At 40.7% G+C, this 12,510-nt stretch overlaps 1 protein-coding gene across 1 annotated transcript in view; it reads left to right on the forward strand.

Moving 5' to 3' along the window:
- The window catches only part of LOC141099695 (uncharacterized), a 103,750-nt gene that overhangs the window by 17,562 nt on the left and 73,678 nt on the right, over nucleotides 1-12,510 (forward strand). The window contains exon 6 of the mRNA XM_073587656.1: nucleotides 1,195-2,298. Coding sequence (XP_073443757.1) covers nucleotides 1,195-2,298 — 1,104 coding nt within the window. The remainder of the gene's footprint in view (nucleotides 1-1,194; nucleotides 2,299-12,510) is intronic.

A 12,510-nucleotide genomic window follows, 5' to 3' on the forward strand; every position in this document is an offset into this window, starting at 1 on the left:
GAGCACTGTTCGTGGTCACCTGGCAGCTCAAAAGATGTCCACCATGAACATGCTTGGCTCTATCTTCTTTGCTTTCCCAAGGATTGCCTTGCTCATCGCCCTATAACACCCTCACATGGAATCTGGACTTACACTGGGACCCCTAGGCTTGGACCATGGTGTTACCTGCTACTCTGTGGTGTTAGATGGCAAGAAGAATAGTCAGGTAGCCGGGTCAGAACCAGAAGGAAAGAATCAGTAGACACAAGAGTAGTCAGTAAACGGGCCACGGTCACAGCAGGAAACAAATACACAAGCCACAAGCTGAGCACAGAGGACTGAACCAGAGGAGAACAGCGCTGTATCTGGCAGATTCCGGCCATGTGCTTTGCGCTTTAGTAGGGTGTGGTACTTTCCAATTGGCTGAAGTAGGGAGCAGATTACTCCAGCTGGACAGCAGGAACAGATCCCAGATGAGATTGGACACACCATATGCAGAAGCCCTAATATAACTAAATGACAGAAAACCAGAATAGTAGAAATCCCCATAAAGTGATTCCATTTTATAAATTAATTCACTGAGGGTTATAATCCTTAGGAGGAGTGAATATTTTGACTCCACAGCCACTTTCAGGAAATTAACACACAGTGGATGTTGGAGAGTGAAAATTACACATTTGCCATTTTCTTACCCAGCACATAGTGCCCAGATTGTTCTCCAGGAGACATCGCAAATTAAGTGGGTTCTTCTCACTATAATATTGCTAAATACAGGGATCCTAAATGTTGTTTGCGCACACTGCAAGACTCCGAAGTGAGAGCGAATTTTGCTGGATTGGTTTATGGAAACCTTGTTGCTTTTCAGCAGCCTTTGAGCCACTAATAGTGTGGGAACCTCTGTTTTTCCATTGACAGATGATGGACCTGAGTGGGGAATTTTTTTTGTGAGATGAGAATTGGTATTATTTTCGCCTACATAACATTGATTGGTTTCTTTATATTTGATATTTGGGAGGCAGAATGAACAAACACTTGAACACCGCACACTACTGGCTCATCCAACAAGGTTTTCTATTAGACTGTGAACTGTCATTGTCTTGGATAAATAATTAAAGATTTTTACATAAACTGTCCATAAAAATGGCAAGCTAAGTAGAACTGTTCAAAAATATAAAACTCAAGGATATTTTATTTAAAAAAGTTTTTTTATCTTAGCAGATGACTGTACCAGGAGATCAGAGGGACAGCTGACATCTTCAGTTTTTAAATCTGATGATCTTGAGATCTTACAAGACACAACTGAAGTGATTGCTGTTTCTCCAGATATATCATCTATTCACAGCAAAGATCTGTCATCTGATCTTATGAAACAGGTCCCATCTTCTGATTCATTACTGACTACCAAGGAAAATCAAAGTCACAAAAGAGGCATTAAAAAACAAACTGCTCCTAAAGCAAAGAAGTCATTTTCATGTTCAGAATGTGGGAAATATTTTGCATGGAAATCACATTTTGTTACTCACCAGAGAATTCACACAGGGGAGAAGCCTTTTTCCTGTTCAGAATGTGGGAGATATTTTGCACAGAAATCACATTTTGTTATCCACCAGAGAACTCACACAGGGGAGAAGCCTTTTTCCTGTTCAGAATGTGGGAAATATTTTGCACAGAAATCACATTTTGTTACTCACCATAGAACTCACACAGGGGAGAAGCCTTTTTCCTGTTCAGAATGTGGGAAATGTTTTAACCAGAAAATACATTTTGTTATCCACCAGAGAACTCACACAGGGGAGATGCCCTTTTCCTTTTCCTGTTCAGAATGTGGGAAATGTTTTGAACATAAATCAAATTTTGTTATCCACCAGAGAACTCACACAGGGGAGAAGCCTTTTTCCTGTTTAGAATGTGGGAAATGTTTTAGCACTAAATCCGATTGTGTTAATCATCAGAGAATCCACACAGGGGAGAAGCCTTTTTCCTGTTCAGAATGTGGGAAATGTTTTAACACTAAATCAGATTTTGTTAAGCACCAGAGAATCCACACAGGGGAGAAGCCTTTTTCATGTGTAGACAGTGGGAAATGTTTTGGACAGAAATCACATTTTCTTACCCACAAGAGAACTCACACAGGGGAGAAGCCTTTCTCATGTTCAGAATGTGGGAAATGTTTTGCACATAAATCACGTTTTGTTACCCACCAAAGAACTCACACAGGGGAGAAGCCTTTTTCCTGTTCAGAATGTGGGAAATGTTTTAACACTAAATCAGAATGTGTTAAGCACCAGAGAATCCACACAGGAGAGAAGCCTTTTTTATGTCCATAATGTTATAATGTTGGAATAGTTTTAACCAAAATTGAATCTTCTTAAATGGGTTATCTCTTGTCATTCCACATGTTTGCTGACAAAAGGATAAAACTAAACTTTATTAATTCCAAATGTAAAACTATACCCATAATTCACCCCCTGAAGGTTAGTCAGAAAGTGACTAATAGAAAAAACATATACCCCACATCTCAGTATATAGGGTGAGGTGACATATACACACTCACTCTCATTTCTAGGGGTTTCATCGTCCTCACCAAAGGCAACTCATTAAGAGACTATTTAATATTGACCTATATTCAAGAGAGACTAAATGAGAAAAAAAAACCTAAAATCATGTATCATGTTATCCGAAACAGAAAACTAGCCACATATTCGCAGATCCCAAACACCAAATTATATACTTCGGAAGTTTATAAGCCCGTCCCGTGTCAAGAATAGATAGTATGAATTTGAATTTACCAAACGGTTGCAATGAAATAAAGAGTGAAAAATTTAAAGGGGTCTGAATACTTTCCATACTCACTGTATCAGTAAAAATAACTCCTCTTTATTAGGTAAAGTATAAAAGAATTGCACCATTTTCCGATACCCGTTGTGTCTCCATTTTTCATGATCTCGGGTTGGGTGAAGGCTTTTTTTTGTGTACCGAGCTGATGTTATTAACCCCTTTCTGCCATCCGACGTACTATCCCGTCCACGGTACCCGGGCACGTGGTGAGCGCCGCTGATCGCGGCCAAGTGTCAGCTAATTATCAAAGCTGACACCCGGCACAATGTGTCGGGCGGTCACGGACCGCCCCCGACACGTTAACCCCTTGCACACAGCGATCAAACACGATCGCGGTGTACTGGGGGTTAAAGGGAAGCATCGGCAGGGAGGGGGCTCCCTCCGTGCTTCCCTGAGCCCCCCACGGCAGCGCAATGTGCAGCGCTGCTGCGGGGGACTCCCTTCCTCCAGGCCCCCGAATCCAAGATGGCGACGGGGGCCTTCGGAAGCTGGCTTCCTCAGTGCCTGCAAAGCGCAGGCATGAGGAAGCCTTCTGCACTGCCTGTGTCAGATCGCTGATCTGTCACAGCGATCTGTGATGTGACAGATCAGCGATCTGTCACAGGACAGTGATGTCCCACCTGGGACTATTTAATAAAGTAAAAAAAAAAATAAAAAAAAGTGTAAAAATAATTAAAAAAAAATCGCCAAATAAATTAGAAAAAAAAAAAAAATATTCCCCGAATAAATCCATTTTTTGGAAATAATAAAAAAAAAACAATAAAAGTACACATATTAGGTATCGCCGCGTCCGTAACGACCCGCCCTATAAAACTGTCCCATTAGTTAACCCCTTTAGCGAACCCCTTAAAAAATAAAAATAAAAAACGAAGCAAAAAATAATGATTTATTATCATACCGCCAAACAAAAAGTGTAATAACGCACGATCAAAAAGACGCATATAAATATCCATGGTACCGCTGAAAACGTCATCTTGTCCCGCAAAAAACGAGCCACCACACAGCATCATCAGCGAAAAAATAAAAAAGTTAAAGCGATGCAAAAATAATTATTTTTTATATAAAATAGTTTTCATTGCATAAAACCGACAAAAACATAAAAAAACGACCTAAATGAGGTATCGCTGTAACCGTACTGACCCGAAGAATAAAACCGCTTTATCAATTTTACCGCACGCGGAACGGTGTAAACGCACCCCCCAAAAGAAATTCATGAAACGCTGGTTTTTGTTCATTCTGCGTCCCAAAAATCGGAATAAAAAGCGATCAAAAAATTTCACGTGCCCGAAAATGGTACCAATAAAAACGTCAACTCGTCCCGCAAAAAATAAGAACTCACATGACTCGGTGGGTCAAAATACGGAAAAATTATAGCTCTCAATATGTGGTGATGCAAAAACTATTTTTACAATAAAAAGCGTCTTTTAGCGTGCGACAGCCGCCAAACATAAAAACCGCCATAAATAGTAAATCAAACCCCCCGTTATCACCCCCTTAGTTAGGGAAAAATAATAAAATAAAAAAAATGTATTTATTTCCATTTTTCCATTAGGGTTAGGGCTAGGGTTAGGGCTAGGGGTGTGTTGGGGTAGGGTTAGGGCTAGGGTTAGGGTAGGGTTAGGGCTAGGGTTAGGGTTAGGGCTAGGGTTAGGGCTAGGGTTAGGGGCGTGTTGGGGTTAGGGTTGGAGTTATAATTAGAGGTTTCCACTGTTTGGGCACATCAGGGGCTCTCCAAATGCAACATGGCGTCTGATCTCAATTCCAGCCAATTCTGAGTTGAAAAAGTCAAATGGTGCTCCTTCCCTTCCAAGCTCTGCCATGCGCCCAAACAGTGTTTTACCCCCACATGTAGGGTATCAGCCTACTCAGGACAAATTGCAAAACAATTTTTGGGGTCCAATTTCTCCTGTTACCCTTAGGAAAATAAAAAATTGGGGGCAAAAATATCATTTTTGTGGAAAAAAATGATTTTTTTATTTTCACGTCCGAGTATTATAAACTTCTGTGAAGCACTTGGGGGTTCAAAGTGCTCACCACACATCTAGATAAGTTCCGTGGGGGGTCTAGTGTCCAAAATGGGGTCACTTGTGGGGAGTTTCAATAGTTTAGGTACATCAGGGGCTCTCCAAACGCACATGACACCCGCAGACCATTCCATCAAAGTCTGCATTCCAAAACGTCACTGCTTCCCTTCCGAGCCCCGACGTGTGTCCATACAGTAGTTTTCTCCCACATATGGGGTGTCAGCGTACTCAGGACAAATTGGACAACAACTTTTGGGGTCCAATTTCTCCTGGTACCCTTGGGCAAATAAAAAAAATGGTGACTAAAAGATCATGTTTGTGGAAAAAATACGAATTTTTTATTTTCACGCCCGGGCGTTGTAAACTTCTGTGAAGCACTGGGGGGTTCAAAGTGCTCACCACACATCTAGATAAGTTCCTTGGGGGGTCTAGTATACAAAATGGTGTCATTTGTGGGGGGTTTCCACTGTTTAGGTACATTAGGGGCTCTCCAAAGGCAACATGACACCCGCAGACCATTCCATCAAAGTCTGCATTCCAAAACGTCACTACTTCCCTTCCGAGCCCCGACGTGTGCCCATACAGTAGTTTTCTCCCACATATGGGGTATCAGCATACTCAGGACAAATTGGACAACAACTTTTGGGGTCCAATTTCTCCTGGTACCCTTGGGAAAATAAAAAATGGTGACTAAAAGATCATGTTTGTGGAAAAAATACGAATTTTTTATTTTCACGCCCGGGTGTTATAAACTTCTGTGAAGCACTGGGGGGGTCAAAGTGCTCACCACACATCTAGATAAGTTCCTTAGGGGGTCTAGTTTCCAAAATGGTGTCATTTGTGGGGGGTTTCCACTGTTTTGGTACATCAGGGGTTTTCCAAACGCGACATCGTGTCCGATCTCAATTCCAGCCAAAAACGTCAAATGGCGCTGCTTCCCTTCCGAGCTCTGCCATGCGCCCAAATAGTGGTTTACCCCCACATGTGGGGTATCAGCGTACTCAGGACAAATTGCACAATAACTTTTAGGGTCCTGTTACCCTTGGAAAAATAAGAATTGAGGGTGAAAAGATCATTTTTGTGGAAAAAATATGATTTTTTAATTGTATGGCTTTATGTTATAAACTTCTGTGAAGCCCATGGGGGTTCAAAGTTCTCACCACACATCTAGATAAGTTCCTTAGGGGGTCTAGTTTCCAAAATGGTGTCATTTGTGGGGGGTTTCCACTGTTTTGGTACATCAGGGGTTTTCCAAACGCGACATCGTGTCCGATCTCTATTCCAGCCAAAAACGTCAAATGGCGCTGCTTCCCTTCCGAGCTCTGCCATGCGCCCAAATAGTGGTTTACCCCCACATGTGGGGTATCAGCGTACTCAGGACAAATTGCACAATAACTTTTAGGGTCCTGTTACCCTTGGGAAAATAAAAATTGGGGTGAAAAGATCATTTTTGTTGAAAAAATATGATTTTTTAATTGTACCGCTGTACGTTATAAACTTCTGTAAAGCCCTTGTGGGTTCAACGTTCTCACCACATATCTAGATAAGTTCCTTGGGGGGTCTAGTTTCCAAAATGGGGTCACTTGTAGGGGGTTTCCACTGTTTAGGTACATCAGGGACTCTCCAAACGTGACATGGTGTCCAATCTGAATTCCAGCCAATTTTGCATTGAAAAAGTCAAACGGCGCTCCTTCCATTCTGAGCTCTGCCATGCGCCGAAACAGTCGTTCTCCCCCACATATCAGGTATCTGCGTACTCAGGACAAATTGCACAATAACTTTTGCAGTTCAATTTCTCCTGTTACCCTTGGTAAAATAAAAAAAATTGAACCTGAAGTATTTTTTTTATGAAAAAAAGTTAGATGTTCATTTTTTTTAAATATTCAAAAAAATTCCTGTGACGCACCTAAAGGGTTAATAAACTTCTTGAATGTGGTTTTGAGCACCTTAAGGGGTGCAGTTTTTAGAATGGTGTCACTTTTGGGTATTTTCTATCATATAGACCCCTCAAAGTGGCTTCAAATGTGATGTGGTCCGTAAAAATAAAATGGTGTTGTAAAAATGAGAAATCGCTGGTCAACTTTTAACCCTTATAACTTCCTAACAAAAAAAAATTTTGGTTCCAAAATTGTGCTGATGTAAAGTAAACATGTGGGATATGTTAGTTATCAAGTTTTTTGTGTGCCGTATCTCTGTGATTTAAGGGCATAAAAATTCAAAGTTGGAAAATTGCGAAATTTTCAAAATTTTCGCCAAATTTCCGTTTTTCTCACAAATAAACGCAAGTTATTTGAATGAAATTTTACCACTAACATGAAGTACAATATGTCACGAGAAAACAATGTCAGAATCACCGGGATCCATGGAAGTGTTCCAGAGTTATGACCTCATAAAGGTACAGTGGTCAGAATTGTAAAAATTGGCCCGGTCATGAACGTGCAAACCACCCTTGGGGGTGAAGGGGTTAATGGAGACCATTTTGGTGCAGATACGATCTTTTGGTCATCCTTTATTGCATTTTAATGCAATGTTGCAGCAACCAAAAAAAAGTGATTCTTGTGTTTTGACCATTTTCTCGTTACGCCATTTAGCGATCTGGTTAATTCTTTTTTTATATTGATAGATTGGGCGATTCTGAACGCGGCTATAACAAATATGTGTATGTTTGATTTTTTTATTGTTTTATTTTGAAAAGGAGCGAAAGGGGGGTGATCTGAACTTTTATATTGTTTTTTATATTTTTAAAAACATTTCTTTTTTTACTTTTGGCATTGTGAAGACATACAGCATTGTATCTTAAATAACCAGACAGCTATTTTTTCGCAAATGAAGAATAATAGAATGTTATCTGTATGTTGGCTTTAAATTTAAGTGTTGATTTCTAGTGGGTCAAGAAAACAGACTTGTTGGTGTAAGTCGGTAATATTGACTTTTTATCGTGCGCTTATCCTTGATCCCTAGTGATGATTGATTGCTGATATGCTAATTATGCATTGTGTTATGGAGCCAGTTTGTTGACTTCTAAAGCAGAGAGGGAAAAACTATGCAAATAGTTTAAATAATCAAGTAATGCTATAATAATCTCATCTCCATTCTTACCCTTTATGTAAATACTGAATGAGGGACACTTGTTAAGTGTAAAAATGGGTTACATGCCTTGGTATAAAGAGACTGAGAGAGAGAAACAGCCAGAGAGATTCTGCCAAGACATCTATACATCCAAAGGACAAGAGACAGGACAGCAGCCACAACATCATCACAAGGGACACAGATCTATCATTCTATAGAAAACAACCTAGGGGGTTTCAGCCTCGGTTGGAAGAATACAGATCTGCTCCACTGACCATCACTGAATCATGGATACGTTTGGAGAAGCCAGATTGTGATCTTTGGAGCAACTGGCCTTGTATGGACTGTCATTGTCAAAGAAATGGTTAATCTTAGTTTCTAAAGTCCAGAAAAATAACTGAAAAATAACTTGCAACTCATGACACAATTTTAATTGTTATCATCTGTCTACGTGGTTAGGAGATTCTGCCAAGTGGTCAGTTCCAAAAATTCTCTCTTTTCTCAGAATAATGTCTAAAATGTCAAGGCTAAGTATTCTGGCCTATTAGTATTACCGGATGCAGTTCCACAAATTGTTACATTGATATCAAGGAAGTGCCATACTCCCGTCATCCCCAATTAGACACATAATATATCATTTTGTCATATCTGTTATATAACTATTGTTTTTGCCAACTATCCACCATTTCGAAGTTGTTACACAACATTATGGAAGTATCCATATTTGTTCATTTCCTCTTTCTGATTCACTATAAAAGATCTACCCTGACCCTCCCAATAAAGGAGATTAACTTGAAGGACAAGCCACCTGTGTCTCTCTCTTTATTCTTCCACTTCTAGGATCCTAGGTAAGAGAAGCTCTAAATGAGCTTTACCCGAGGTTGGTGACCATAAGAAAAAATCCCGGCGCTGACAATTGGAGGCCCACAGGGAGATTGAATTCCCCTTTATCTATCAATTTGGACTGAAAAGGATTGCCTTGCTCTGTCGGGGGGAGAACAGAAAGGAGACCCGGGTACGTGAGCCATTTTGGCTCGCATCCTTTCTTGTCTCCCTAAGACAGGGTAGGTAGGTCAGTCTGTCTGGATCTTTGAATGGGAATCCCCTCGGGTAACAAAAATTAAGGTTTGTTTTATTTTTTTATTTTTTTATTTTATTTTTAAGTTTTTTTTAATTTTTTTTGTTTGTTTTGTTTCTTTTGTTTCTTGGCTTTAATGTAGTTTGTATTGTTTGTGGTTGCATATTTGTATTTGTTTATCTGACTAAAAATACTAACCATCCTAACATCCTAATTTTGTGTGCTTAATTGTTATTGCAAAGCAAGACCGGATAGACCAAAAGACTGCTGAAATTGTGTGTTTGGATTATGGGAACAATTGTGTGTGAGTTGTATGTTGCATGCAGAATGCAGTCCTGATATTTGCTATATCTGTGTTGTGGGACACTAAGCTGCGCTGTTGATGTATGGAGACTAAAGGACGTGTGCTCAGTGTATAAAATAGTTTTCTTACTCAAAGAAGTAAGATAAAACTCTCCAGTTAGTTGCTACTTGGAAAAATTTACAGGAAGGTCCCGGGTAGGAGTTTGTAGTAAAGAGGGAGAATCACGTGAAGACAATCTATGTGAATATAAATATAAATGTTTTTTGTATGCAACCCGGCACTCAGATAGGACGCTAATTAGAGGATATAGTGAACCAAGCAAGAGTTTCTACAAATAGATGTGATTCATGTTTTCGTCCATTGGCACTAGAGCATTTCTTATAAGATGCGGGGAGCGAGAGAGTACAGAAGTACTGCGTGTATGGATGTGATTGAAGTGTCAGACAGATGCTTACTATGTGTGCACCATATGCTGTGTGAAAAGGGTCTGTGTTCAGTCCACCAGTATAGGCGCAGAGTATATTCTTGTCATATGCATTGCTTAAAAGCTGGATAGGTGTATTGGACTCTAGATGGAAGCGATTTAGCAGAGAACATGATAAATGGATTAAGAAACATGGTTATGAGAAGCAAGTGGCCGCATGGATGAGAACAGCTGAGCAGCATGATCCATATTTTAATACTGATGACGAGAGGGAGTTTGTCCAGAATAGGAGAGGGAGAAATCAAATAGCGCAGGGACGAGCAGCAGCCCCTCCTTTACAGCGCAGTCTGTGTCCGCAGCTCCCTCCGCCCCTTTGAGTGAGAGTAGGGAAATCTCTCTTAGTGACTCAAATGTTACCAGTAGTTGCAGTCCTACAAGGGACAGAATCCAGTTGGTAAGTAGTAAAAGGATAAGAATTGGTTGATTGGTTGGTGTGAATCTGAAAACCCCACGTTATTGGAAGTCTGAGGAAAAGATTACTGGAGGAGTCGGCTGGTGGGCAGGCATAACGTGGCTTGGACCTGTGAGAGTGTATATATTGACTATAAATATTCATTTTAGAGTACCTCGAGATATCCCGGTCAATTGTGAGATAGCGAAGATTTGGAAGTGCAGGAGCCAGTTACTGCCCGGTGGCTTTGAGACACTTTGAGATGAATACTAGTCTGTGAAGTGTACGTGTTACATGTCATGTGAAAATTGTTTGCATTCGGTTACTATAGTAAAGTGTGAGAAGATTAAGATCTGATTGGTTTCTGGAAAGAATACATTTGACGCCAGTTGTTCCCCATCAGTACAAGAGAGTAAATAAGTTGTATAGAGTATTCTCTTGTCATGTAAAAAGTTGGTCATACATCTTAGAGACTAGATGGTACATGCCAAGGTGGCAAGATATGGTTTCACATGATTATTATTTTGATTTCTCTAAGACAGACTCAGGAATAGATTTGGCATGCTCAGAGTCTAGCGAGAATCCAGGTTCTGATTCTGCTGTATGAGGAGTATACAGCGCTTGTGTTTGGAGCTGTGTTGTTGACAGTAATCTGTCTAATTGTTTGGGAGAGTATGTATCAGCATCAGGACAGAACAGAGAGCTGCGGTTCAGGTTATTGCTTTGATAGTGGGATTGCTGGCTATTGTAGTAGACCAGTGGGATCCGGCTATTACATAACAGGGCTGAAGACAGGGGTCGCTACCTTTGACAGCTGTTATGGTGCTGGGCACACCTGGTCAGGACAGACTACGGATCCGAGATATAAGATAAAGGACCTGCAGGATTATGGAGCAGTTAACAATACCGCTGACAATTTTTAAAAAGGCAGAAGTGCCAAGGAATGGATGTTTGGATGCTGAGAGATACGATGAGTGTTTAAGTAAGGAGCATGCTGTATGGATTGGGAAAATGTGATTATGGTGTGCAAGTTGCAGCGTGGATCAGAACCTCTGAATGATATGTTGTGTTTTAATACTAAGAATGATGACGTTATTACTAAGAAGTTATGATGAATGATGAAGTTAATACTAAATGTGATGACGTTAGAGAGAATGTATGTCAGGCAATCTGCAGCGTCTCCACACACAGGCTGCTCCCCTTCACAAGATCAGTCTGTGCTTCCACAGCTCCCTGCGCCCCTGTAGTAGCGGAGGGGATGAGACCGGCCCCCCCTTAAGCAGCCCAAAGAGCAAAGTTATGTGCTGACAGGAGATTTCTGCAGCCTTAACATCTGTATAATTCTATACGCCCCATCTCTGGTAGACCCTGGTGATATACCATCAGCCAGGGGTCCCATAGGTGCCAAACACGGGGGAGGACTGATCCCCATGTCTCCACAGATGCAAACTAGCTGACTTGTATATGATGCTTCTCCTCTATACTTATTACCCTTGGGTCGCCACAGGGGTTCACAGACAGTCTCTCCACTCCGGTAAGAACAGCCCCAAGCAATTGCTACGGAGGGGAGAAATGAGGAAACATTTTACATTACACTTGCAGACAACCCCAGAGAAGCCAGATTTGTAAAAATATGTTACTGATAGGATTGAAGGAAGATCTGAGAACAGAAGTGATGAGAGTACGGCCAGAATGTATATACAATCCCTTCCCATGTTCAGGGGATAGAGGACCAGATTAACAATTGGAAAGTAAAGAAACAGCAGAAGGCGACTCCTGTTATGGTGAATATAACTCCGGATGCATTTAATAATGCAATAGTGAATGCTGTGAAAACTGTGGTCCAGGTGGCAGGTATAGGTATACATCACAGGGTAACAGTAGAGAGAGAAGAAAAGAAAAGATGGGATAACAAGTCCAGAGAAGTGTAAACAAAAATAATGGTTCCCCCACAGGATGGTCCAATCACTATGACATAATTAAAATGTCCTCCTGGGAAACAAATGAAATATTTAATTGATACGGGGTGAGCCGTACTATAATATATAAGTAAAAGGATATGCCACAACAATTCAAACTCAGGATCTTTTGTTTACCACAATTCATGACAGGGGAAATGGTACAGGGATTAGGAGCAGGTGGAATAGATCATCCCTTGTATGAAACAGAACCTATGAATGTGTGAATAGCACATACTACATACTTGTGTGCATAATTACTAGTCAAAGATAAATGTCCTATAATCTTGATAGGTGCTGATATCCTGAGTACTATGAATGCAGTTTTTTTTTATTAAGTTTGGAAGAAAGGCATTACTGTTACAGGCCCGTTGTCTGAAGCAAC

This window comes from Dendrobates tinctorius, unplaced genomic scaffold (genome assembly GCF_039654945.1).
Source record: "Dendrobates tinctorius isolate UK_male_01 unplaced genomic scaffold, ASM3965494v1 ptg000101l, whole genome shotgun sequence".
Taxonomy (NCBI): Eukaryota; Metazoa; Chordata; class Amphibia; order Anura; family Dendrobatidae; genus Dendrobates; species Dendrobates tinctorius.